Source organism: Phalacrocorax aristotelis, chromosome 2 (genome assembly GCF_949628215.1).
Source record: "Phalacrocorax aristotelis chromosome 2, bGulAri2.1, whole genome shotgun sequence".
Taxonomy (NCBI): Eukaryota; Metazoa; Chordata; class Aves; order Suliformes; family Phalacrocoracidae; genus Phalacrocorax; species Phalacrocorax aristotelis.
The window spans coordinates 95,604,465-95,631,492 of record NC_134277.1 but is presented as its reverse complement, the minus strand read 5'-3'; the positions used below and the strand labels follow the sequence as shown (position 1 = coordinate 95,631,492).

The following is a 27,028-nucleotide window of genomic DNA, read 5'->3' as shown; positions in this document are numbered from 1 at the left end:
GCAGTTAGGAAGCTAACCCCTGTGACTGCAGAACATACAAAATACCCGAGTACCTTTGGGGATATGAACCCTGATGTCCATGTAAACGGTCTATGGCAATACCAGTACCATGGTCTATGGCATCTCTGTCTGTCCATCTGTGTCCAAGGCTCTGCTGGAATAAGCAGAGGCTACAAAGATCAGTGGATCTGGGCAAGGAATTATTTACTGAGGGTTTTTGGAGGCAGCTTTTGGATGCAGAGGTTTACATATTAGAAGAGAACAGGGCCTGAACTGACATAACACAATTTCAGGCAGCAGGTGCTGTGATCCTTCTGTGTCTTACCATCCTTTCAGCAGCTCAACTCCGCATGCACACACAGGGAGTGGGTATTAAACAAGCACTGCGGGCTTATGGCAAGCTGCCTCCTTTTTAACATAGTGCAAGCACTGTATGTCTACAGGAATGGAAACTCCTTTCTAATAACTGGCTCAGTCTCAAAATACTGCTTGTATAGATCCCCTTTTTAGGAACCATATTCTCACCTGGCTCACAGTGAAGGGTGCTTTGCCACTGCAGGTGGAGTAAAGATAGGCAGCTTCACAAATGTCATGAAAATTTTACTCTGCAGGCAGACCAAGGCTATAACTGAACACAGAAAATAGTTGTTGAAAGAAGTGAAAACATATCTTCTGGGTTTTATGCTCAAGCTGATAAGCTAGGCTGAGAATAGCTGATAGCCCCTACCCAACCCCTACAAGCTCCAGCAGTCCTGCTGCAAGCTGTTTCTTTAAACCTGGAGGAAATGAGCACCTGCAGCCTTTTGGGGCTTATTTAGCAACAGCTGCTGTTTGCTGAGGCTCTCTGTCTTCCAACTTGCAAGTACCCCTTTCCTTTTCTCCCCCTTGAGGTTACTTTGGACTCCTTTCTTCTTCCCTTTTTGTGCTCTCTGTGATTTAAAAGAATTGGTTATGAGAAAAGTTGGGTGGAGGACTCCAACAACTTTCTGTCCAGTGTGGGAAGTGTGCTGGGAAACCTTTGCAAAGCCCCTTAGTCCTGTCAGAAGGTAAAGATTTGTAAAGCATCAAGAGCCGCCATGTTCCTCTGCTTTATCTTCCTCTACCCTACACATGCCATGGGGTCATTGGTATGAGGGTGGGCCCGCAAGCAAAATCTCCTTCCTTCTCCTCCCTCTTTGCCAGCAGCCCTGCATGCAGACACCTGCAGGCACAGCTGTGCCCGTGCCACCGCAGGGGAAATCTCTGCTCTGGCAGAAGGGAGTTCAGCAGTTGCTTTCCTTGCCAAGCCCCCAAGTGTGCCAGTCACTGGTGGAAGCTAGGTTTTGATTTGCTTTTCCTCTCTTTCTGCCAACTCAACATATGAGGTAGTGGTACTTTTTGTGATATTGTAGTAGTTAACAAACTTTATGTGCATGCTGTGAGAAAAATCCTGTACTAAAATGAGAGTGTGTAACGTATGTCTTCCTTTACAGCACCTTTTAAATTATTTGTCTTTTTTTAAGAAGCCTGTGGAACTGGAGCATAACAGAGCAAGATGGGACGAGCTGAGAAGAAACAACAGAGAGCAAAATCTTCGAGTCTCTGGCTATCAGAGCTAAAGGCAAAAAGGTAGGATTGCATCTATGGGGCTGTTAATCTTTCACCCACTCGCACTGGCTGTAAGGTAGCTGTTGGCTATGTCTGTGTCACTGCCTGTATGCTGCCGTTGGACTCTAACTTTCTAGAGGTGGAAGGGGACATCAGAAAGCTCCAGAAGATCAGGGCAATGGGAGCCAGATTAAGGTAGGCTTGTATTCTGAATGGCTTGGCTCCAGGAGAGTGAGAGAGGGATTGTACTGCTCTGCAAGCCAGTTGGCCCTCACAAACCCTATGCCCCACCCCAAAGTGTTGCTGCCTCTTTGAGACCAGCCCAACTTCACCACCACCTATACACAAATACGTGAAAAAGAGTGAAACCTGGATTTATTTGCTGAAGCAGATACCTGCTTAGCGTTTAAACCCATCGTTTCAATTCCATAGTATTATATGGCAGCATCATAACCTTTAACAGTCAATGAATCAAAAGTTGTCAGCTTTTTCCCTTTGCTATGAACCTTGTGATTCTTGCCATGTGCTTTAGTTTCTTGTGGTTAGCTGAAGCTTGCTTGCAAATTTTTCTGGTTTAGAAGTGTCCATCGTTTCCTGTGATCTTTAACAACAGAGGAATGGCAGCCAAGGCTGGCAGCCTTTCCATGCAGCTCCTCACTCGTACACACCGAGGGTGCTCTCAGTAAACAGGGTCACTGCCTCTCCCTGTCTTGAAGCAGACTGCGGTGACTCTGCTTTATGCCTTTCTCCTGGCAGGAATGAGGGACTGGGAGGCTAGAGGGGAAAGCTGGCCCAAGAATGTCAAACAAACACCCCAATCAACTGAAGAGAACCCCACAACCTTCTCTCCAGTTGTTGGAAAAAATAGTCTTGTATACTTCTGTGGAAATTTTCCTATTATTGTTATTATTTCAGCTTGTAGCTGGCCATGGGAACGTTTCCAAAGAAACCAGTGCTCTGGGAAACCTTTTGTTTTCCAGAAAGGCTGTTGTTCAAAAGTAATTAACATAAAACCATGAAAATTGTCTAACTTCAGAGAGAGAAGAATGAAGGAAGGAAATGCGAGAGTGTGTGCGCCATGCAGGAGGGAACTCGTCAGTCTGGGGTGATGCAAGAGGCAGAAGGGGGAGGCCAGGGGTCTCAGGTCAGCCCGTGGATGGGCACAATTGCTGAGGAGGGTTGGGATGGGGAGACCACGCAAACGGGGGATGCAGGAGCAGGGAGGACAGCTGGGGGCTGCTGTCACCTTGGAGGGTAGGGCAAGCCAAGGAGAGGTGCAGAGCCTGGGGCAGCAGGAGTCCCAGGAGTGAGGGTGGAGATGCCCAAGTCTCTCTCTTTTTCAGGCCTGGTATGAAATTTGTGTTATGTGTTTTGGCAGCTCTGAGTGCCTGTTGTGATGAGGTGCAGCTGTGGTTTCAAGACCAGGCTTGTGCTCTGGCAGCCTGGGACAAAGCTCCCGAATTGTCTCACTTCCTACCATCAATGCTGGGCGAGGGCACCAGCAGCTACAGTGCTGGTGGTTTTATTTTACAGAGGTATTGTGCAAGTTTTCTCCACCGTTTTTCCAGTGGGTTTTGAACCAGCTGGCTGATTTCAGTCTCACTTGAGAGGGCAGGGGGTCACTAGAGATTAAGGTACTGTCTAGTTGTGTGGAAATGGAGGTCGACCAGAGGGAGTTTTCAGCTGCCCTGAGGCAGATCTCACCGCCTTTCTCAAAAAAGCGCAAATATTTTAAAGTCTGAACTGTACCATGTGCAGCCTGAATTAAGGTGCTTTCTTTTGCAAGGGGGCACAACAGCTATAAACTTATAGATTATATCTTTAGGCCTTTCAACCTTTTTATCCTTCTTTCCTCCCCTGATTTTCCCTCATCTCTTACCCTGCTCATGTCCACATGAGTCGCTCTCAGCCAGTCAGCAATGTGGAACAGAGCTCAGTCCTCCTCTGGGGGTGACCTGGGGGACTTGGGAGGGATCCGGAGGCAATGTTGTAGGCAGGAGACCTGTGGAAATACTGTGAAGGCTGAGATCACCAGGGATGGGAGAGAGGAACTAGAGTCACTGTGGCGGAAGGGAGGGATGTGGAAGTTGATTAAATATCCCAAACCAGCCAGGGTTCCTGAGTACAGCAATGCTCAGAAGAACCTACCCATGTCCCAGAAGCACATTTGAAACAGAAATCCACAAAGGCCTTTGCTTAAATAAAAGTCTGAAATGGGAAAGCTTGATCTAAAATAGACAGAGGTCTTACATGCTGAAAAACCCAGAAAAATGGAGCAAGAAGTGTTGCCTAAAAAGGCAAAAGGTGTGTGAATGGCACGGCTGGCAGAGGTGGAAGTGACTCCCAACAGATGGGAAGCACTGTGTGCCGGTGGCATGGGAGGAAGTGTCCAGGACTCTTTCTTCTGCTGTAGAAAGAGGCTTTGCAGGTTTCTGGGGCGGTGTCTGTGCTGGTGTTTTCCTGCAAGCCTTTCCTTGCATTCAAAGTGAAGCATAAACTTTTAATAGGTCAGCAGTAGCCGGTACTGCGGGGTCCCCCCACTTCCATCCTTCTGTCTTGTTTCAAGATCAAATTTTAATTGAAACAAGATGTGGCAGGCAGGATGAGTTTCTATAAATAGGGTCTAAAATGTCATCTTAAGAGGAATGTATGTGACCCAGTTCAAATACCAATATGAAGAAAAAAAGTGTTAAACATAGCCCCATTAGACAGCGGAAGGTCTCCTTGTAAATTGTTTTATTCTCTGACAGATATTTATTTAGGCTGGTTCCAGCAAATGATAACGTATTTTCTGCTTTGGTGCCCAGTATTTTGCTAATAGTTTCCATTCATATTGCACTTTGTATTATCATTGAATTTGTTGCACAGATGATGTGCACTTTTATTAATTTCTTCTTTCACAATTTTTAGAGAGTTTAACTTACGTAATCTATTATCTGGTATGCTGAAGAGATTTTGTTTGGGTCTTAAACCAAATCCTCACTTAAAATATGTAGCTTTTCATGATATAATATTCTAAATGACCATGTAACTTATCTGAGAAACCATTTAGACCATTGTAGAGGTGGTAATGGAGGGCTTGAAACCCACATAGGGTGTTTAAACTTCCAGTTGCCTTTATGTAACACAGTATTTAGGTCATCTGAGTCCCCCGTGAAGACTACCTGTATAAGAAAGCAGACGCAGCCAGGATTCAGCTTTTGTTATTCAACCTCTCTTCAACATGTGACGTACTCTCAAATAGCTGGTTACGTAAGTTGAGGTTTGGCAAGCTTATATTTTCCAGTACTTGACTCTCTGCGCTGCACGTTTTGTCATTTGGTTTGGGTTTTCTGCCTCCCTTTCTGAGGGGTTGCACCTCTCATCCTTATTGCTGAAGTTCTGCAGCAGCACGTGTATTTTGAGGAACGTATATATTAGAAATGTAAATATGTTTTCACTATAAAAAATATAAAGATAAGAGTGATTAAAATAAGAGCCCAATGTGCATTTTTAAAGTATGCTTATGCAAGTTTAAATAAGTGGAACGTAGACGTTTAAAACAGTGGAAGATAGACAGACTTCTAAACAATATCTGTACTCACTCAGCTTGACACAGTATTACTATAGATAGTCAGCACCAAGAGCCAACTACCATTTAAAGACGAGTAACAACAGTATTGCGTCTAGGAGTTATATTAAAATGAACTGCTCCTTATCTGTTCCGTGAAGTTAAAGCAACCTTTACCCTGTACAGCAGTGCTAGCTGTTTATGCAGATGCTGCGGAACTTTTCAAATATTTTGAAACCTGTGTTATATCATGTGAAAGCGAATTATATTACAAAAAAGTTAAGAAACAGCACATTCACCAGTCATAAAAGCAGAGTGCAGGCCTTAACATTCAAAATATAGGTTCTTTTTACTTTTTTTCCTTTTTTTTTTTTTTTTTTGACTGGTGGATTTAGACATAACACTGTAACACTTCCATTGATGGTAGTTGTGAGTTTAAATATCCTAGACAGTCTCTAGCATGAGAATGCTAGAATAAGAATATAATGCTTATATTACGAAATGAAATATAAAGTGACCTCAAGACACAGGCAGCAAGCAGTTTGTTTTGATAAGGTTTTTGGGATAGGCTGACAGTTTAGCTCATTGTGACATTGCTATTGCTTGAATTTGGGCATTAATCTTGCTATCTAGCGGATACATCTTAAAATATGTTTTAAAACTTGTTAGCCCGAGTACCAGGGAATAGGACAGCAGAATAAGAGGTGGTGGTTCTGGAGGAGCAAAAGACAGGTCCCCTGCCTAAAAGCACTTGGTACGCCTCCTCTCTCTTGAGCATTAAACATGTTCTTCGGTAGCAAAAGACCAAGGACAGAAATCTCAGGAGAAAAGAGTGTGCCTGGCATGGGCCCCCTGTTTGGCTTTCTCACCAGTTTGGAGACTTCTCTCTGGGCACATCACTGTGGTTCTTTGTGGTGGCAAAAAATGGGCAACAGAGGAGGACTTTTAGCTATGTGAGGCCTGAATTTCCCAGGAACCGACAAGATCCCCAGGCTCCTGGACCATCTTGTGCGCTTTACACACCTGGAATGCTGTACTCAGCCAGCCACACCATGATATAAGGCAGACATGACCCATTCATCGAACCAGTAAATATATGAAATAATATGAGGTACGCGCCATGTGAAAGTAAGCATCTCTATCAACCTTCCAGCTGGCATTAAGATTTGAAAGTAGTGAACCGAGCCAAACTGAGGCCTGTCCACACCTTTTGCAATAAAAAACTCAAAGCATCCATGCACAAGGCAGGACTTGGAGTAGATGTGCTGGGTAAAATAGCATCTAGACAGTTCTGTCTGCAAGTGGAGAAAGAACACAAGTATTTTAAACTCTGAACCACACCTGTACAGCCTTTATGAGGTACTTTCTTTTACAAGAAGAGAGAAGGTTGCTGAATTTTCTAACTTTGCTTCTCTCCCTACATCCTCTTTCAATGCCCTTTGTTTTTCTCCATATAGTCCTGGCCTCTTTTGGAATCTGATTAGGGAATAGAAACCATACTGCTTAACATGGGTGACCAGTCACAAAGCATATTTGAATCCTGAACATAAATACTTGGAGATACTGGTACCGTTCAGCAACCCATAGGCAAAAATTGCTTTCACTGGACCTCCTCATTACATGGTTATAAGAAAAGACTGTAAAAATGTTACCTATTTGTGGTCAGAACAAGTATCAAGGGCAATAAATTCCTCTTACTGAATACCCCTGTAACTGTTGTTGGCAGTGAATTTACTTCTTCAAAAGAGCAGAACTTCAAAAGAGCATTGCAAATGAAATCTTTAGGAGAGATGCAAGCCGATTGTGCAATACTGGACGTTCTGCCCCTTACTCCACAGTCTAGCTCAGAATACCAGATTTGCTATCCCTCCCAAGAAATATATTCTATTGAGGCAGCAGAAAACTTAAGCAGCTTCTAACTGCTGAAGCCAACATAGCAGCTGAGTTATTTGGGATGAGAGCACCATGAGACAACTGCAGTTCCAGCAGGATTTGGCTGGGGGATCGTGTGGGAAGCCTTTCCACTGCCAGACCAGTGATGAAAAAGAGAGAGGGGGTGAGGGTGACACAAGCTCCAAGCTGTGAATCACCGCTCATGTTGGCCCAGGAGTCTGCAGCAGAAAGGGGAGGGAAGTGACCACTGAAGCTGAGCTCTGGGGACTCGCCTCCCCTGCTCCCTGCTACAAAGAACTGTGCTGTTTTTCCCTCTTTGAGATATAGGTCTTCTCATACAGCATTCGCTGGCATTAACTGGAGTATCTCTCTTGTGCATCGTAATCAAACAGTACTGACACTGCAGAGTCAGTGTTAAGAGCGACTTCTGATGTGCTGGCCAAGTCAGCCAGTGGGTTGTTTGCCTCAGGCCTGGCAGATAGAGGTCTCCATCTAATTTTATTCAGGAGAAAATTATTAATGGCAATGAAGAATGTGCAGACTGTCCAGAAAAGGAAGGAGCCATTATTGTTGAGTGAGAGCTTGACTCTTGGCTTTTCTTTTCCCTCAACTACATTTTAAATGTTGACTCTTTCTCCCACTGGAGCAAAATACCACCAGGTAAATGATGGCCGTGAACACATTGAACTGGGTGTTTCTCCAACAATCAACAAGAGATTAAAAAACCAGCTGAGGAAGAGGAGTTTAAAATCAAAACTGCACGCATCCTGAAATGTCCCCCATTCTAGTGAGTATGTCTTTCAGCCAGCTACTTTGGAAGCTGTCTGTCCTACTGCAAAGGACAGGTACCCATCCAGCTCTGCACCAGACCCAAACGTCCTGCAATGGGAGTCAGCCAAGAGTGGGATTTTGGCTGACTCTGCAGTGGAAATGCACATCAGCCACAAAATTACTTCCAAATCCAGGTTGTAATTTTCCCTGAATCTGGTACAATAGTGAGATTTTTGCCTCTCCCTGCTGTAGAGGCCTGGTCTGATTTATCCAGAAATGCCAGGGAGCTGCACAAGTACTCATGGAGTGAACTTCAGTATAATTTAATACCAGCAAGGGGCCTGCTTTTCACCCTGTTTCCTGGTCCCTAGGGAAACAATCGGGGAAAGTAGGGCCCTTTGCAGCAGGCTTGACCTTATGTCGCAATAGATGGAGCCACCTGTGTCTGTGTCACTGTGCCTGTGTCCAACTCAAACAGCTCGCTTCCTGGAGTCCCCAGCCAGAGGGGAATGTCACGGTGCGTCACTGCTTGGAGCGGAAAGCGGATAGTTCTGTGGGGAGCACACACTGTGACCGGCTCGGATGTAGGCATCGCTCCCGTGAGCTCATGGCAGCAGATGGCTCGTTCCTGTACTTGATGGCAGGAGAGAGGCAGGGAAGCGGGAGGGAGGGGGGAGGCGGGAGGCAGTTTTCCCCCGGAAACCTATCTATCTGGCAGATATCAAGCCCAGCATCTGTGTGTCCTGTGAAGTTCAGATAGACGTGTTACACCACCGACTCAGCTCCTGAGCTCCCAAGCTGCTTGGCTGGGGATAGGTTTGGTGGATAGTCCCGCGTGAACCCATTGCAAAAGTTATAAAAGTTATTTTCTCAGCTCTTCTCCCTTCCCCCTGCCCTGCCCCTGCTGAGGCACCAAACCTCTGGTTCCTTTCTCAGGAAATAACTGAAGCTTTGCTTTGCTAAAGCTTGGCCACCATGGGTTAAAAAGGTATAAAAACATAATGGTTAGTATAATAAAATGTTTTTTCTCTACAGAAATATGTTACAGATGGGATGACAGTCAAGTTTCTTTCCTTTTTCTGTATTTCTCCCGTTCAGCAGTGCACACAGATTTCCTCTGTGGGGGGGATCCCATCACCGCAGTTTTAGTGCTGTGTGGCAGAGGTGGCCTGTGCTGGGGCTGGGCGGGGACAGTCAGCAGCCGATGAGCTGTCTGGGACAGGAGCTGGGCTTTGCTTTCCCCCTGCATAGAGAGGGAGGGAAGGGGAATGACAGAATCATAGAATCACTAAGGTTGGAAAAGACCCTCAAGTTCATCACTGCCAAGTCCACCACTAAACCATATCCTCAAGCACCACTTCTACCCTTCTTTTAAATACCTCCAGGGATGGAGACTCAACCACCTCCCTGGGCAGCCTGTCCCAATGCTTGACAACCCTTTTGGTGAAGAAGTTTTTCCCAATGTCCAACCTAAACTTCCCCTGGCGCAGCTTGAGGCCATCTCTTCTCATCCTATAGCTTGTTACTAGGGAGAAGAGACCAACCCCTACCTCACTACAACCTCCTTTCAGGTAGTTGTAGAGAGCGATAAGGTCTCCCCTCAGCCTCCTCCTCTCCAGACTAAACAACCCCAGCTCCCTCAGCTGCTCCTCATAAGACTTGTTCTCTAGACCCTTCGCCAACTTTTTGCCCTTCTCTGGACATACTCCAGCACGTCGATGTCCTTCTTGTACTGAGGGGCCCAAAACTGCACACAGTACTTGAGGTGTGGCCTCACTGGTGCTGAGTACAGGGGCAAGATCACTTCCCTGCTCCTGCTGGCCACACTGTTCCTGATACAAGCCAGGATGACGTTGGCCTTCTTGGCTGCCTGAGCACACTGCTGGCTCATGTTCAGCTGGCTGTCAGCCAGCACCCCCAGGTCCTTCTCTGCTGGGCAGCTCTCCAGCCACTCCTCCCCAAGCCTGTAGGGTTGCATGGGGTTGTTGTGACCCAAGTGCAGGACCCGGCACTTGGCCTTGTTAAACCTCATACCGTTAGCTCCGGCCCAATGATCCAGCCTGTCCAGGTCCCTCTGTAGGGCCTTCCTGCCCTCCAGCAGATCGACACTTCCACCCAGCTTGGTGTCCTCTGCAAACTTACTGAGGGTACACTCAATCCCCTCATCCAGATATTCAATGAAGATATTGAACAGGACTAGCCCCAACACTGAGCCCTGGGGAACACCACTCGTGACTGGCCACCAACTTGATTTGACTCCATTCACCACCACTCTCTGGGCTCGGCCGTCCAGCCAGTTTTTAACCCAGCGCAGAGTGCACTTGTCCAAGCCGTGAGCAGCCAGCTTCTCCAGGAGGGTGCTGTGGGAGACAGTGTCAAAGGCCGTACTAAAGTCCAAGTAGACAACGTCTACAGCCTTCCCCTCATCCACTAAGTGGGTCACCTTATCATAGAAGGAGACCAGGTTAGTGAGGCAGGACCTCCCTTTCATAAACCCATGCTGGCTGAGCCCGATCCCCTGGGTGTCCTGCATGTGCTGCGTAATGGCATTCAAGATGATCTGCTCCATGACCTTTCCTGGCACCGAGGCCAGGCTGACAGGCCTGTAGTTCCCTGGATCCTCTTTCTGACCCTTCTTGTAGAGGTGTCACATTCGCTAGCTTCTCTACTTTTCTAAATGAGCGTATAGGTGCTGATAGATTAACATAAGGCACACTGAAGAGGCGTGTAAGTCTTTTCATCTAAGATCACCACTATGGCGTGTGCAAAATAGTGGCTTTAATGAGCTACACTGGCTTTGGGTAGAAGGGAGGTTTTGTGGTACTTCTGCCTACCTCATCTTCACCCAGCCTGGCTCCCCGCAGGCTAACTTGTTTTCAAGGTGTATGAACAGGGATGCCACTGCCTTTCTTCAAAGCTCAGTAGCTGGCTGATTGCTTTTCTAGTGTGAGTGTTCAGAAAAACATTCTTAAACCATGGTGTCTCCAGAGGTTTGTGGTAAGAAAACAATGTTAATTTGCCCAGTCTAGAAGCAGAAAGATGAAAAAAAGGGTAAAATACACTGTGTTCTTTGTTTCAAATACCTGGAAATAGTGTCCTTTTTGGAAACAAGTGCCATAAATGACTTTAACGGGGTTTTTTTTTTCCCTCTTATTTATGGAGCAATGCAGTATTGCTGCCACAGCACTGGTGCACTGTATAACACAATCCACCTATTTTCACTTTTTAATGAGCAGTGACTCTAATTACTGTAGATATTGCATTGGGTGTGCACCCATGCTTTACTGCGTTTTCCAAAGAAGAGTGTGTCATATCAGCTTCCAGAAATGTTCAGGATAGCTGCCTGTGTCATGGAAAAATAACACCTGATTAACACGGTACATAGGAAGCCAAAGTAAGTACTAGAAACATGTAAAGCCGTTAAGGTGGTGTAGATTAGTACATATGAAGGGATGTGTAAATCTGAGCACTTGACATGAATGATTTTACATTGAAAGGGAAGTCATTGTGGTACTACCTTTTCAGCTGGAGGTCCCTGCTGATGGTGTTGGAGCTATTTCAATGTCCCACTCAAAATCTCAAATATCACGAAGATTTAGAACTGCATTCAGATCCTTCCTGACTTGTAAATACGGAAGGACAAGTAATGAGAGAGGAAAAGTGAAATTGTAAAAAGCGTGCCCCTCAGCAAAAAGTGCTGATGTGCACACACAGCACCTCTTGGTTGAGCCGCGTAGCCAGTGTTTAAAAAAAATCCCTCCCCATGAAATGTAGAGGTGATGGTAGCTGGATGACAGGACTGGCTAAAAGGCAGGAGGAGCGCTGTGCAAGCCTTTGAGTCTTGCCTCACAGCTGCACTTACCCCTTTTGTTGTTGTTGTTAGTGGGCTGACACACACAGCTGCAATAAACATATTGCTGCCAAAGAAGCAGGTGAAAAGCTGCAGTTGTTAAGTCGGTCACTGAGACACATCCAGTTAACTTGGTTATGCAGAAAGCATGAATTACCATGTTCTTACTCTGCCATTTAAAGACAAATGTTTTACAGCACGAACCCCATCGTTATGCATACATATATAAAAAAAAAAGGGGGTTGTTGGGTTTTTTTACAGCAATCATGAGACTTTTAGACTTGCTAAGAGGTGGGTCCAACTTGTGGTTAAATCCTGCAGACGATAGTTTTGCTGATCTCAGGATTTTCCAAAGATTAAAACGCAGATGTCTGGATTTCTCAAAGCCCCACAAAACTTCAAAAACATTAGACCCATTTCGCTCTTCCCCAGATATCCGAGATGGTCATAAACCACTTGAGCATCCTGGCAAGATTTCCTGTAATAGACAGTCTGTTGAATAGCTTTTAGTGGCTTATTAGCAATTTTAGCAAACTAAATTAAAGGTTATCCGTTAGCTTTTGCTTAACTACAATAAATTATTTATAAGGTGCACCCCCATGTGTGTGCAGGTACAATAGTTTTTCCAGTTGTGCTATTTTTATAACGGAGTACCATTCAGAATGCAAACACGTGGGGGTTGTTCTGTATAGAGATATATATAAAGTCTGAGCCAAGAAAAATGAAGAAATCTCCCAGTAAATGCTGGCACTCCTGTGACGGTGATCACCATGCCACCGCCAGCGCTGCTCACAGGTCTTGCTTCCTGCAGGAGCCTGAGGCCAAGGCGTGGAGGTTGGTACCTGCCTGCTGCACCACTCTGGATGTGGGCCCTTCCTGACCGAATTGTGTCAGCTGAATCAAATGGAAGTCGTTACCCAGAGATAACCTTTAACTGCTCACCCACTCTAAGTTCCGGGTAAAATCTTTCCAACGCATGTATTTACATTAAGGGTTTGTACATGTATTTACATTCAGGGTTTGTAGATAAAGTTACAGTGTGGCAAATGTCCCTCAGCTAGAGAAGTTGGCAGGAAGGAGACAGTATTAAGAACCAAAGTGCCCGCACTTTGATTGGGTGAAATCTGGAAGGTCTCGGGGGGTGTGTGTGTGTGCACCTTTTTAATTTACTTAAGTTGTTTTAAATTTCTCAAGCAGTGACTGCAAGCCTTGGGTAGCTGTACAGTTCATGAAATAGAAATACACTTCCTGATGGAAAACGCTTTGTATGTTAGGATAGCTGGCTGGCTCCACGGCAAGCCATTTTCGATTTTCTGGTGAACTCGGTCCATTTCAAGCCTTGCTTCAATGACCCTTTTGACAGAAGGACTGCTGTAAAGGATGCTTCTGGTTTTGTCCCACCCTGGGGTTTCGATTATCCTTTGCAGAAGGCTGCCTTTTTGGCAATATGAGCCACTAACTTTCCTCTTGTGATTTCAGCTTTTCTTCTTGCTTTTCCACTTGGGATTTTCCTTCTTCCAGTGCTGCTTTTCTGTTTTCGGTAAGCAGTTTCTGCAGACCTCCAGGTCAATTCGACAGATCTTATATAAAAACCTTCCTTTGATTAATTTGGTGATTTATTTTTCAGTCCTTATTTTTAAGCTATCACAGGGCTGCAGTGGTTTGAGGGGTTTTGGTTGGTTGCTTGTTGGGTTTTTTGGAGCAGGGAGGGGAAGTGAGAGGTGGAGGGAATCACATCTCCCAGGGAAGGTGCTGTTACTAATTATGCCTTGGAGATTATTTCTTAGTGGCTCAGATATAATTACTACTTGATCAACCTTGTATGTGCTATTTAGGACAAAATAAAGCCTCTCCTTCTGCATGACCCCAAAAACCAGTTATTACTTCAAATATTCATTTTTAGGGGGCCAGGAGACTGCATCTGTAATTCTTAGGCATTCTACAGCCCCTGAATCTCTTCCCACGGGGGCCACCCTTGCAGCCCTGCTCCTACCAAAACCTTGCCACCTACACCCAGTACAGAGGTGCAAAGGAGGACTTTTAGGACACCTGTTAGTGCTGCATTCTGGTTATGTCTTTTGAGAACTGCTTAGAAATGGATGTTGTAGGATGGGATTTTTAACCTTGTGCAGTGTCTTGGCTTGACCTTGTGACATAAGTTTGGAAAAGCTGGAGGCAGAGAATAGCGTTCAATAGGTCATGCAGGTAATAGAGACGTGGCCTGAAAGGCAGAGAAGTTCTGGGAGAATGACAAGAGGGCCCCTGTCTGCCCTTGATTGGTTGCTTATTTTTTTTTTCCATGCATGCTCATGCTTTCACCGCTTTGGATCCAGTGCTGGTAGCGATACCAGTACCTCTGGTGACAAGAAGTGTGTGCTATGTGAGCTGGTCAGGTGACATGGGTGGGGTGTTGAGTCAAAATCCACTGAATTGGTAAGACTCATTCCCAAGTCTTCAGAGAGGAGCAGATCCCCAGAAGGGATCCAGGCTGAGTTTAGACAGTCTATGCCCGAACCTGCAGTCCTCTGTACCCTCACACAGCTGCTGACTGGATCCCGGATGGTTAACCCAGACATCTGAAGCTCTGCCTTTGGGTGTGCCTGGAGACGTGTCAGCCTCAACAGAGCTGAGCAGCTCGGTGCCAGCCTCCTGCCCACGTTCTGTCCTGCAGCAGCAGATGCAGTGCCCTTCCGGATCACACTCTGCAAAAGGGCTATTGTAGGCTATTGCTTTCATTTGAAATACAGGCAGTACAGAGAGGCTGCTGCAGTTCCTAGTCTCCTTATCGAACTGCCCAGGGGTGAGGACGCTTCCTCCCCACTCTTTGGTATGGGCTCAGTCTCCTCTTGCACCCAAGATTCAAAGCACCTCTCCCATTCTCTGGAGAGTGCCCAAACTAGCACAAGGCTGTACAACTGTTTTGCAGTGGGTACAATCCCATGATTCATAGAGTTGGAGGGATTAATCGAGACACTGTTACGTGCAGTGAGCAAAGCATGTGTGTGAAAGGTGGAAGAGCGGGGTTCCGCTGCTTGTTCCAAAAATCTGCCACGTGACTTATGTGTATTTTTTATGAAAGGTATAAACAGACCTTGGGGCGAGAGTCACTGCCCAAAGGCTCTGGAGAGGTCTGCATGTCCCAGTGGCGCTTTATACAGGAGATGTACAGGAAGGATGGCTTTTGCAGCCTCTGTCCCAGTGTGATCCTTCAGAAGGACTTCTCAAGGTCCACAGAGAATTTGGCTTCCAATTCATTATTAGGTAAATTATAAGAACGTGGAGAGAGCTGCTGAAATAAACCGTTTGCAGATGGGGTTTCACAGTAGGGTTTGATGTGCCATTTCGCAAGGGTTCAGGAAGCATGGGGCCAAACCAGGGTACTGGCATGGAACATCTCATACTTCGCTAAAATGGTGGTAATAATTCTCAATTTGCAAAGCTCATGGGAAAGGCTCACGTAGCACTGGAATGGAGTCACTGGTATTTACTTTTTAGCTCTCTGATTTTGTACAGCCTGGTACAAGAGATGAAACATGACAAAGAAACAGATTCTTGGTTGTTAGGGGCCAAAAATATTTGGTTGATTGTGCTTTGCTATCAGCTTCAGTAACAAAAGCCCATTTAATATGAGAACAAGGCTTATGCCTATTAGCTGCTGTCACTTGTGCACATGAGACTGATGGCAGTCATTGAGTCCACATCACCAGCTATGACATACCTTCCAGAAAGGCACAATTTGAAGTGAGTTATGCTCTATTTATGTTCTTTATTCCAAATATAAAACCACCATAATGCCATACGTGTTATTTTAGAGGATTAAGAATCACCCACGGAGTGTTTTAGAAATTATTTCTCTTCGGTTCCAGTCCTCTCACCTTACTCTAAGTCCAGCTTTTGTTGAAATTCCTGAGATTTCCTCTTTTACTGAAGTTATTATCAAACCCCACACTGCCTCTGTTGCCCCCCATGCAAGAACTGCTGTTCAGGCACGCTCCTAAAGGCTGCTCGCCTTTTCCTGTTATTTGAAAGTGGGTGTCTGCACTTTGGTCCTGAGCTGGAGGGCAGGCTCCCACCGTGAGATTGCCTGCACGTATTTACCCACCCCCCCGCACCCCATGTCTGCTTAGCCACCTGGGGAAGGATGCAGCAGTAGTTACAGAACAGGTGAGACACACACTGTCCAGCCAGCCCTCTGCTGCCTGGGTAAGCAGCCATGGCCTGAAGGTTTCACACAATTAACCGCTCTAATTGTTTGGGTGGAGTTCAGACCACAGGAGCACTCCTCCGTGTGGGTGGGGTCACTTATTCGCTCCCTTCTGTGAGCACGCAAGGGTTACCATCACTCAGGTTATCTAAACTGGAAGGTGAGAGAGGATTTGGGCCAACAGACAGCTATGTTAAAAGATCCGTAAATCTGTCCCCTTTATGTCGTCTTGATGCATTAGTCCTGAAATTAATGACCCGACACACAGTGTGTAGGCAATGTACGTGTGTGTTTATGGTGTCCTTTTAGAGACACCTCCTCCTCCTCCTGGGAGAAGAGAATCAAGGGAAGATGTCTTGTTAAACTGCTCTCCCTTGGGATACAAATGGGATCACAGCCAAAATTCAGACCTTCCCTATAACCCTTGCTTACTCAGTGCCCAGCACCCACCAAGCAGACCAGGCCTGCATCTCTGCTCATAAGGGTTTATTGCTGTCGGTTTATCAGATCTATACGGACGCACTGAATGAGCCCGGATATCGATTTATTTTGATAGGATGTGGCAGGAAATGCCTTCTTCCATGAATGGGTAGGCAGCTGCCTTCAGAAATCCCAATACCTGATGCTGAGAGCTTGCTTGTGTGTGACTTGTGCTGAAACAGAAGTACCCACACGAGGGGCACCTATTCTTTCACACAAACCATGCTTTGGATTCAAGACTTGCAGAGAAGAAGGACGCTGTTCACATGTGCTGTGTGTGGTTAGCAGCTTGTAAACATTCTTCACTTGAGAGAAGAACAATTTTTGCATCCCAGATTTGGGACATTGGAGAAGGCTTTGATTGCCCATGAGTCAGATGCAGTGTTCTGGGGTGCTGTGCTGGGTGTACCAGAGTCAAGTAACAGAGCCACAGCCGTCAACATGCAAGCAACTGAGGGCAGCTCTTGCCCAGAGGAGCACATGCCGGCCAACAGTAACCACAGCCAGCCCCAAACCCAACTTATTGTCTAGTCTACTAGTACTACGATTTTTATGTAGAGGTTATTGATTTTTAGGCTACGGTGTCAGAGAAAGCGATGATCTGTACTTAACATATGTGATCTCATAAGTCATAAACTGTGTGCAATTACACAAGCACTACTTACCAGTAGTATAAACAGTGTTTGTTAGTTGTTGTTATTATCTCTCCCAACAGATTGCTGCTGCTGCTGCTGTCTATAGGTTGTGATTTACAGTAATGTAATCATCTGAGAAGACTGGATTTGTTAAGCTTCTCAGAAAATACAAAACCAAGTCCAGCAATACTTATGGATACCAAATGGACTTAAAATGTTTTTCTTAACTTAAAATGTGTTATTTTATTGTGACCCACCCATCCACCCTCCAGCCGGCAGAGAAAAGTCGTTTTTAATTGGGGGACACATACTAACATGAGAAAAATACAAAGAGATTTCTGTGAATTCTAATATTTGTGGTATCATCGTAGTGTGACTGAAGCATTCAGTAACAACACAGACACTGGTTGACTCTTCTTGTTTAAAAAAGCACTAAGTCAGGGTTTTTCTCCCAGAACCTGACATCAAGTCTGTGAAAGTCTTCTTCCCTGAAGTGATTCAGAAAGAAGAACTATGTGCTATTTTGTCTTGAGTATGTAAACCACATACATTGTCAGAGATTGCAAGAGGCCTTAAAACCCATTGGTAATTTTCTAGTAATAAATTATTGTTATATTAATGTATTAAAAATTACTTAGCCCTTCAGGAAAGACTGCAGTCATGCAGGGGGTTTGAGCTTTTTTTCTCAACAGAGAAGACTTATAAAACCTTTTTAACCTTATACTAGTTTATTTTTACCTTGATATTATTCACTAGTAAAAATCCCCCTCCCCTTTGCTTACCTTCATTTCCTTGTGCTTCGGTGGGGTGTGGCACTTACAGGCCTCTGTCAAAGGAGATCAAGGCACATGTCCCTCCATGTGCCTGCTACTCCTGTCCTCCACAACTCCACAGGGATCCAGAACGCTATGATGGGCAAAAGCTGGGAAATACAGGACAGTGAAATGGAGGGGCTCCAAAATGAGCTGGCCCAAGGCCTCTCTGAATTGAATTTTGCTGCTTTGCAGGACATGGGGCCAAGGTCATTCCTACTACAGATGCAGCAGAGGGCAGGGCTGGAGCAGGAAGTTTCCACAGGTACAGACCTGCTGCACAGACCAGTGGTGCATAATAAAGGCAGGAGCCCTGGAGCTCCAGCATCCTGCTCTCCCATCCACTAGAGAGGGTGGGAAGGTGGAGGCAGCAGCTGCAGCTGTTGAGAGCTTCCTCATCACCCCCAGCACACCCCTCCCCTCGGAGCCCTGCAGTCCTACAGCCCCACCTCATGCAGCCCCTGCCCCAGCTGCAGCACAGCGCCCTTCCAGCACCAGGGCTTTGGCCATACCAGACAGTTCAGCTACAGCAGTTTTGCTGCCCTGGGCCCAGCTGCTGCAGAGGCAGTTGCCTGCTTTGCCCAGGCCTAGAGAGCAAGTAGATTCACTCAAAGCATGGGGTAAATGCAAGCTATTGCAGTCTTAAAAAAAAACAACCAGAAAACCCCACAGTAACCTGGAGGCGATGCCCCACCTCCAGTGTTTGCTGGACCGGCAGTGCTCGGGGCAGGTAGCTCCGCAGGGAAAGAGGAGCTTGGCCTCTGGTGAACATCCTCATTCTTTCTGGGGAATTGGACAGATGAGGCAAGGAAAATGTGCTTTCCACCCACCAAAAAGACTAAGGGTAAAGCTTTGTCAGTTAGACTGTACCTTGCAAGTTGCTGGACAAGCTCGCTTCCCGTCAATGTTAGTAGTATTTCTGTGGGAGCTTAACAACTGGCCTGCTGCATGCTGTTACAGGGGTAACAGAGGGGGGTGACAGGGGAACATATTAATGCAAACGCATGTGAGGCTCAAGCCATCCGCAGTCTCTATTAAGTAACATATTCAGGTGATGCTTCACAGATAGTAAAGGTTGTACTTGAACAAATTAGTCCTTACCCTGATTGCCGCCTTTCTGCTTCAGAGACGTGGCAGTACTCTTTGTCAAAATACATTCTCTCCAAGTCTGAAATGCTATCTGTTGCTGCTTCTCTTTTCAAATGCCTTTCTTTTGTCCTCTTTGCAGTTTAAATTCAAGTTAATTATATTTATCTAGATAGCGTTCCATAAGTACTTTGAAATATAAATGTACTTACCAGTTTTCACTTCTTCTAAAGCTGACAATAAAACATTCTTTAAAACTACTCTGTGGCACAGACTAGCTCTTCACTTATCCGTGTTTTCTCTGACACACAGTCAGGTAGGTATTGCTCAGTTCTCTCATAGAAGGCATTGATGAAAGCAGCAAGTCCACATGCTGTTCCCAAAAAGAACCTAGCCAGACTGAACGACGTTGTAATGTTGGCTGCTAGGTCTTTTCTGTCCTCAACTTCCCACTAAAAGAAATTAATTTTGATTGTTCTACATAGTAAACTGTTGTTGATGCATGTAAGGCGGAATGGTGCTGGCGGCTGACTCACCACCCTCGGCTTGACGGCTGCACAGCTGAATGAGTAAAAGGGAGGTGCTACTGACTAAGAAAAAAGGGCCAGTAGCTAACAAAGGAAGAAACAAGGAAAGAAAAGGGAATCTAGCAGCCATCATATGGACAGAAAACATTGAGAGAAGCGTCACTAACATTTTTGCCAAATCTGAGCTTTATTTACTTTTGATTGATTGATTGACTCAGTAAGGACAACTGATTCGGTAGGGCACTTAGGTTTTGAAAATGGAATAATGCATAAACACTGCGTGGTAGAAATTAACTGAGAAGCAACATCGTAATACACAGCGCAGGAGTGCATGGAACACTTCTGATGGTGAGGGAGCCTGGGTTCCTAAACCGTCATTCCCAAAGAATGTTAAAAATATTTGTAGGAGAGAGCAAGCTGGTGAAATACAATTTTTTTGAGCTGCTGACTGCTTATTTAAAGCACAAATGATCTTACAGCAGTTCTATGTGTTTTCTTTTCATATCAATGTTAAGCTTATCTTATAAACACATCTTTAGTACGTAAAGTGAGTTAAAAATATCCATTCTAAAACTCAGATGCAAAAAGAATGTGATCTGGATGCTTACTGGCATGAAGAGAGATATCCTGTCCTATTCTTTTTTGTTCTGTGATACAGTTGTAGCATTATCTGGTATCCAGGGCTTTGAAGGATCTATTGTAAGCATGTCAAAGACTTTTTAAATTACTTTGGTTTTGTAAATATTAGATCACAAAAACTGAGGAATAAGTCCCACAGACTTTCATTAAACAATGTGTCCCATTATTGCTTTTCCTGTTTTGGAGTTGAAATGAAACTAGCATTAATAACACTCTGCATATTTACTCTTTCAATGAGAAAAAAAATCTGTTCTAATAATTACCATGTCTATAGAACCATGCATTCAAGATGCAGCTTAGACATTAGCTAGTCACCACTGCCTGCTGCTTGAGCACTCAGAGAGAAGACGTGTCTTGCACAAGACCCCAGTGTCCGTGATGGAGCTGGGGTGAGACAGGACTGCTGTCCCGTGAGCAGTGTCTCACCTCGTTAGTGACCTGGGCAATCCAGGACTAACAAGCTATGGGACAAGTCTTCCACTTGGCATTTTTGCACACAGGAAGAGAGCATTCCCACAGTGAGTGGTAACTTGCCTAGCCGCCCTTCTGGCTATCACCCACTGGCTCAGAGAGCTAAGGGAGGTAAGTGCCACAGCCACACAGCAGTTGGTGGAGTATGGGCATGAAGGCCACATGGTTGGAGGCTAGGAATGGCTGAGCCTGAACCTGGAGTCCAGATTAAAACTTCACAAGAGTCTAAGGCTGGGACAAAGATGCAGAAGTGAGAAGACAACAAATCAGCAGCTTGTTATAAGAAAGAGGACAAAAAGAAAGAAAGGGCAGAAAACCCTCTGCCCTTTTGCCCCTGGACTTAGTTTCAGGAAATTGAGGACATTCTGATCTTGGCATGTACTTATCAGCGCCCCCAGCAAGAGTCCAAACTCTCCTTCAGTCTCCCTCCTCCAAAGGCTGACAATGTTCAGTTGCTATAGATTATTCTTCTGGTATCTCATGGCGCAAAGGTTGGTGTCCTCACATAGGAGGTCTCGCCTTGCTGAAAACCATCTGGGTGTCAGAACACCACTGGATGGTAGAATTCCTGCTTTTTTTAGCATAATTTTTCAAAAGTCTGGGAAATCAGTACTTTTTTGTACTAATTAGTACTAATACTGTACTAACTTGGGAAAGGTAGAGGAATAGTCAGGTTGTGAAATGAAGCACTCAAAAACTACAAAGTGTCATGATTCAGAGTTGCCTGGTGATTTGATTTGATCCTGTTATGCATATTCATTAGGATATTTTAAAAACAAGATCGAGTCCAACTTTATTTATGCTGACAGTATTTGTGTGTAGCTGTTCATTTTCACAGTGCTCAGTACCATAAACAGTCATCACAATAGCAGCACTCGCTAGATATTTTAACTTCATTTTACAGATGGGACGAACTTCTTCATAGCCAAGTGTATCTGGCAAGGCAGGGTTAGAAGCTGGGATATCCTGGTACCTTTTCCTTAATTCAGATGACTGTTTCTTCTGAGCCAGAGCAGTACATAAAATGTACAGGGTGGAGATGAAATCCTGTCTCTACAGAAATTAATATAATTCAGACATTATGGTGCAGATACGTATCCTTAAGGTCTAAGTTATTCTGATCACCAAACCAAATTGCTAACAAATTGGCAAACTAACAAATATCAGCATTTATCAAAATTAAACCCATATGCTCTTCAAATCCATGTATCATCAACTACTTCCAGATGTAAATATCCATGGATAGATTTAAGGAATCTCAGTCCTGTTTCCATCATGATTCTCAAAATTAGCACTGTTCACAAGCAATATACAACAATATTTGGTCTCTTCAGGAAACAATACTTGTGGCTTTCCTGAGAGCCAGGTATCCTGTAACCACATCTGAAGGGAGCATCCGAATATAGCCAAATTCTTCAATAGTACTAAATCTCAGCTTGCTCTGGGGATCTGTGTAATTTGCCTGAAAAGGAAACAATGGAAGAGACACTATTCAAAGAACATCTCGAAACAGCATACTAAAAAAAGTGTCTAATTACAAGACCACAAAATAGTCAATTTCTTTTCCCAGTAACAGCACTGCTGCTGTTCTACCATGTGACCAAAAGTTTGTCCTTTCTGACATTTTCCTCATGTCAGAACTTATGAGAAGTTAACGGACCCCTATAAAATCATATTAGAAATGCATTAAACCTAACAGAGGGCTGAAATAGTTTCATACAAAGCACAGTGCAAAAGAAACTCCTCAACTCTCTAAACTCACCCTAGCAACTCTGTGCCTCGTGCAGTCTCTCACAAGGCAGCTCTCCAAAGAGTCAGGCTGCTGCCAATAAATTACCCACAAAGAAGCTGAATTATGGGTGCTCTGATAGCTTTGGACTGATTTTCTCTTCCTGCATGCAACTTAGCTTTTAATTTACTTTAAAGTGGTTGTTAAAGCAAGGGTGTCTCTGCTCATGGTTCTGTGACTGAACTGATAAGAAATTTGAACTCGGTGTTGTGCTTTGCTACAGATGCCTGCTTTCAGGATAGCAGCCTGGCCAGCTAACCCTGGGCTACGCTTGTAACCACCGCTATATTTGGACCCTGGGTGCCTGGGAGTGGTGCCAGTTTCCTTCCATCCTCTCGCCTTCCCTGTTGCTACAGAAACCTTGAGCTCAGATGAGCTCAGGGGCAGCCCTGGGAGAAGGCAGGTTTCAGGGTATTGCCTCTCCACCTTCAGCCTCCAGGACAATTGCCTCCCGTTCAGCATTGAATTACCAAGTGCCTGCCGAGGCTCTGAAAGTGTCTTCTGTACCTTTCTTTAACAGGAGATGGTGGCAGGCTGCAAGGCACAGACAGTTGAGGTCCCTTAAGACATTGCTACTAAAAAAGAAAAGGCCAGGAAGAGCTGGAGCATTTCCCCCATCCATACTGTTGAAGTGCAGAGCCCTCTACCATTTTTATGTTGGAAAGGATCTGTTGACCATGGTAAAAATCCAGTTAATCAGCCTAATAAGACTGGGCAGAAAATTAAGTGTTATTTGCAGCTTGTTTCTGCAGAACGAAGTGCTACAAGGTTACATGTAGTCAGCTAACAGTCAAACCACCGATTCATTTTCAAACAAATGGCAAAGTTAGGACATTAGGAGTAAATTACCCCTGGTGGAAACTTCATGGTTACAGCAGGTATATATCTCTTTTTATTTCACACTTTAAATCTGGCCTCACATATCTACGAAAAAGCTAACCAAGTAGACTCTTTTTCAAATGTCCATGATTCTGTAATAAACTAGCCAAGCAATATCTGCAATTTGTGTTGCGCACCGGTCTAGGTTAAAAATATTATGGCAGTTCTTCACCATTCTGATTCATCGTATTGGGCTGTACTGTTTGCACAGACTAATTTATGGTAACTAGCCATTTATGCCATGACTTCGGTCTGACAACACACTTTGCTGCTTCAGCAATAATTAAAACAGATTAGAAAAGTGAAGTAAGGTGATTTTGCAAAGAAAAAACTCTGTCATATTTAGAAACTAAGTCAAAGGCCACAGATACATGCTCTCCAACTACAATAAATTAGTTATCTCGATCTGTTTCTATAGTAACAAGGAGGATCCATTTTCAGAAAAGGAAGAGAATTAAACATTTGAAGGTTTGGGGTTTTTTTTTATCTGCTTCACAATAAATCACTCTGTTTTGCATGTTAAAATACCTAAATACTCACCTTGCAAGTTTGGAAATAAAGTTTTATTTTGCAGTGCCAATACAGTAGGTAATAGCTTTTGAATTTTAGGCTGGCTTAGAAATATCACTTGGCTGCTCTGCTTAGACCATTGGTAAATTTAATTCCATTTGTGTTACACACAGAAAGAGAAGAGGATTGGTAGAATTTAATTGTGGCATTTAATATAATTGATGAGATTGTTTTAATACACTTTTCTTTTTTGGTACCTGTAGACCCTTTAATTCTTCCGTAAATATGTAATACTAAGGAATTGATTTTACTTTCTTTTTTTTTTTTCCATGGGGAATCCAGCGTTCCCATAGAAAACATATTATTACACAAATGTTTTCAGATTTTACACAGAAAATACAGGGACATTTTTCTTATACTGGATTTCTAAAATATTCTATTACCCCACATATCTTCCTACTAGGAAATGATCTTGAAAATAAATTTAGTGCTTCTTATGAAACATTTCTGGCTTAGAAATTTAAAGGACACACTGTCTCAGTTATCTTAATAAAATGGTATTTTTATCATAGTCTGGAAAAGCCAGGTAAAATAGGAAACTTGATTCACAATGCAATTAGACAATGGAAAATTAAGAAAAAAAAAGTAGAAAGACAAAAAAAAAAAAGGAAACAAAAGCAGCACTGAATGGATTCATACAGAAAAGAGAGTATTTATACTGAGCTACAATAGTTGAGGTACCGAAATCACTGATGGAAAGGAGGAGCTGGTAAACAAAAACTGAGGAACTGAAAAAAAGTCTCTTATTTCCTATGACTAAACTGACCCTTCGCTGGTGGGGACATGGTCTTCACTCACATCTATAACCTGTATCATCATCTTGTTATAGGTGCAATGACTGACTAGTTTCAAGATGCATCAAAGGCCAATACTGGAAAACGTTATTTCGTTCCTTGGAGATGGGGCAGTGAAAGGGACGCATGCCCTCCTGCCGTCTGCCCCATGTAACCCCTCACAGGTCAGAGATGTTGCTGCAACACTAAAAACCCCTGGTGTGAATGCTACTAATACTTGCAAAGCAGCTCTAAGGGGAGAGGATAGGAAACAGATGAGTTTCCAGTGACCCAGTATGGATTTTTTGCTATCTTGGTGAAATCTGCTCATTATTATTTCACATGTCCACCTATCCCCCCTTCCTCCATCTGCTGTATCTTTATATAGAGTAGCGGTACTTATGCGAAGTTCCTTATTCAACTGACCCCTGCTCCTTGTCTGAAAACATGTTGCTATTGTATCAAAACAATACTCTTGCAAGTACAAGACTGTAAGTCTGCCTGGCTGGGACGAATTACTAGCGATAGAACAAGAGGAAATGGCCTCAAGCTGCGTCAGGGGAGGTTTAGATTGGATATTAGGAAAAAATTCTTCACTGAAAGAGTGGTCAGGCATTGGAACAGGCTGCCCAGGGAGGTGGTGCAGTCACCATCCCTGGAGGTATTTAGAAGATGTGTAGACGTGGCCCTTCGGGGCACAGTTTAGGAGACATGGTAGTGTTGGGCTGACGGTTACACTTGATGATCCTAGAGGTCTTTTCCAATCTTAATGATTCTATGATTCTATTCTATGATTCTATGAAATGTTTTCTCTGGGTTTGTGAGCAGTCTCTTCTATTTGCTGTCTGCCAGCTCATCTGTGAGGGAGATGTTGCTTTCCCATTCCCTCTTGAACACCAAGGGTTACCAGCCTCAATCCGAGCAACCCACTCCATTCCCAAATCCCGCTCAAAGGCACAGGCTGGAAACATGCCTCCTCCTAGGTGCTTTATTTAAATGTGTTACTTAAAAAATAAAAAAGTCAAAGACAACATACGCTGCCAAATCAAGAACTCAAATGTTAGGATGCGCCAGATTACAGCTGGTGCTTAGCTATCCTTTGATCCTTTGCACTGTGATCCACTGTAAGGCAGTCCTTAATTAAGTGCTTACCCATTTTCTTTTTCTCAACAGGGACTTTCACCTAATTCAGTGTACAGAATGCAAGGTGCTGTGTTAACCTGCACCAATATAACAAATGTGTGTATTTACAGGCATCTCTATGAGGTGATATCAACCCTGTGAGGTGGGCTAGTGCCCTATGGATGAGAAACAGATTGAACTGGGGGAAGGGTCCCAGAAATTCTAAGGCTATATGACATTACAAAGTTTTCTTTATTGTATTTATTTAGTGTAACCATTACTTAACCCTTTTTATAGCCCAGACTACAACATTCCCATTCATTTCAATTGTAATAAACGCATAGGCTTCTGCAAAATAAATCACTGGGGGCTGAAGGTGAAAAGTTAAAAGATATGCTGTTACTAACACCTGTTTTGTTTTAAGTAAAATTATTCATGTCACATAGGAACAGTGTCAGCAGCAGATATAAAATTTTTGTTGAACAGAATTCAATTACTTTACTCCTGTTTTGTGCCAACAGAATCTTTGGGGAATTCAGGTGCCAAATTGTAACTACTGAGACTTTTGGAGCATGTGCAAACTGTATCTATGTCAAATGTGGGGTTTTTTTTCCTTTTCTTTTTCTCTTTCCTTTAACAAAACCATGTAAAAAAGCCCATCTGTGACACACAGGCTATACATCTGCCAAACTCCAAGTTCCAGCTCTGAAGCATGGGGGTATTTGAAATTCTCACGAGTTCATGCCAAGTGTCTGTCTCAGGCTGATTTGCTTGAGGGAAAGTTTGAGAGCAATGATAACAAAATTTTTATTATTGATTTGTTTGGCCAATCAATACAATTTTGCCTAATCTCATTCTTGGAAATTGCCGAGCCATCTTTTTGAAAATTTCTCTGAAAGATATAATGAAATAAATAATGAGCCTCAGGCAAACACTCAGCATGGAAAGTTTCAGTCTGTATGGTTAAAGCTTGGCAAAGTTAGGAGTCGTGGAGACTGTGGGCCACCAGCTTTCACTGTAACAATCTAAAGAATCAGAAATGATGGGGACCGATGCAGACTCTACAGTGGGGAGAGTGGTGTGATAGGAGCCACCCGGCGGGACAAGGTATTTAATGTCTTGACATCTATTAACAACCTAAGGATTTCATGATGTAGTGACAAGATTTGGGATTTGGCCCTAAATCACTGGACAGCTATTAAGCGCAAGGCTGAATAGGACCCTCAGCAAGTAGATCTTTTATAAAAGCATGCACCAGCTTTATTTCATTGTGGAAAGTGAGATGCCAATTTTGAAGAGAAAAACAAAATACTTACCGGAAGTCCTGAAATGTCTGAATATTTCTTGGCAGGCTTAAAGGAAGGAGGAGCATCAATACTAAAATCTAGAG

General features: G+C 44.1%; 1 protein-coding gene and 1 long non-coding RNA gene across 3 annotated transcripts in view; one reads left to right on the top strand and one right to left on the bottom strand.

Annotated features, from left to right (window-relative positions):
- Window positions 1-1,184: 1,184 nt before the first annotated feature.
- LOC142053169 (uncharacterized) lies at window positions 1,185-27,028 on the top strand. Its single transcript, XR_012659107.1, has 3 exons — window positions 1,185-1,364; window positions 1,503-1,608; window positions 24,573-27,028. It is a non-coding gene; the product is annotated as an uncharacterized LOC142053169 (long non-coding RNA).
- Window positions 19,564-27,028, bottom strand: part of INO80C (INO80 complex subunit C) — a 33,307-nt gene continuing 25,842 nt past the window's right edge. For both annotated transcript variants that reach the window (XM_075084407.1, XM_075084408.1), the window contains exons 4-5: window positions 26,955-27,022; window positions 19,564-21,967 (exon numbers count right to left, since the gene is read on the bottom strand). In XM_075084407.1, the coding sequence (XP_074940508.1) occupies window positions 21,836-21,967; window positions 26,955-27,022 (200 nt within the window). In that variant the 3' untranslated portion in view covers window positions 19,564-21,835. The remainder of the gene's footprint in view (window positions 21,968-26,954; window positions 27,023-27,028) is intronic.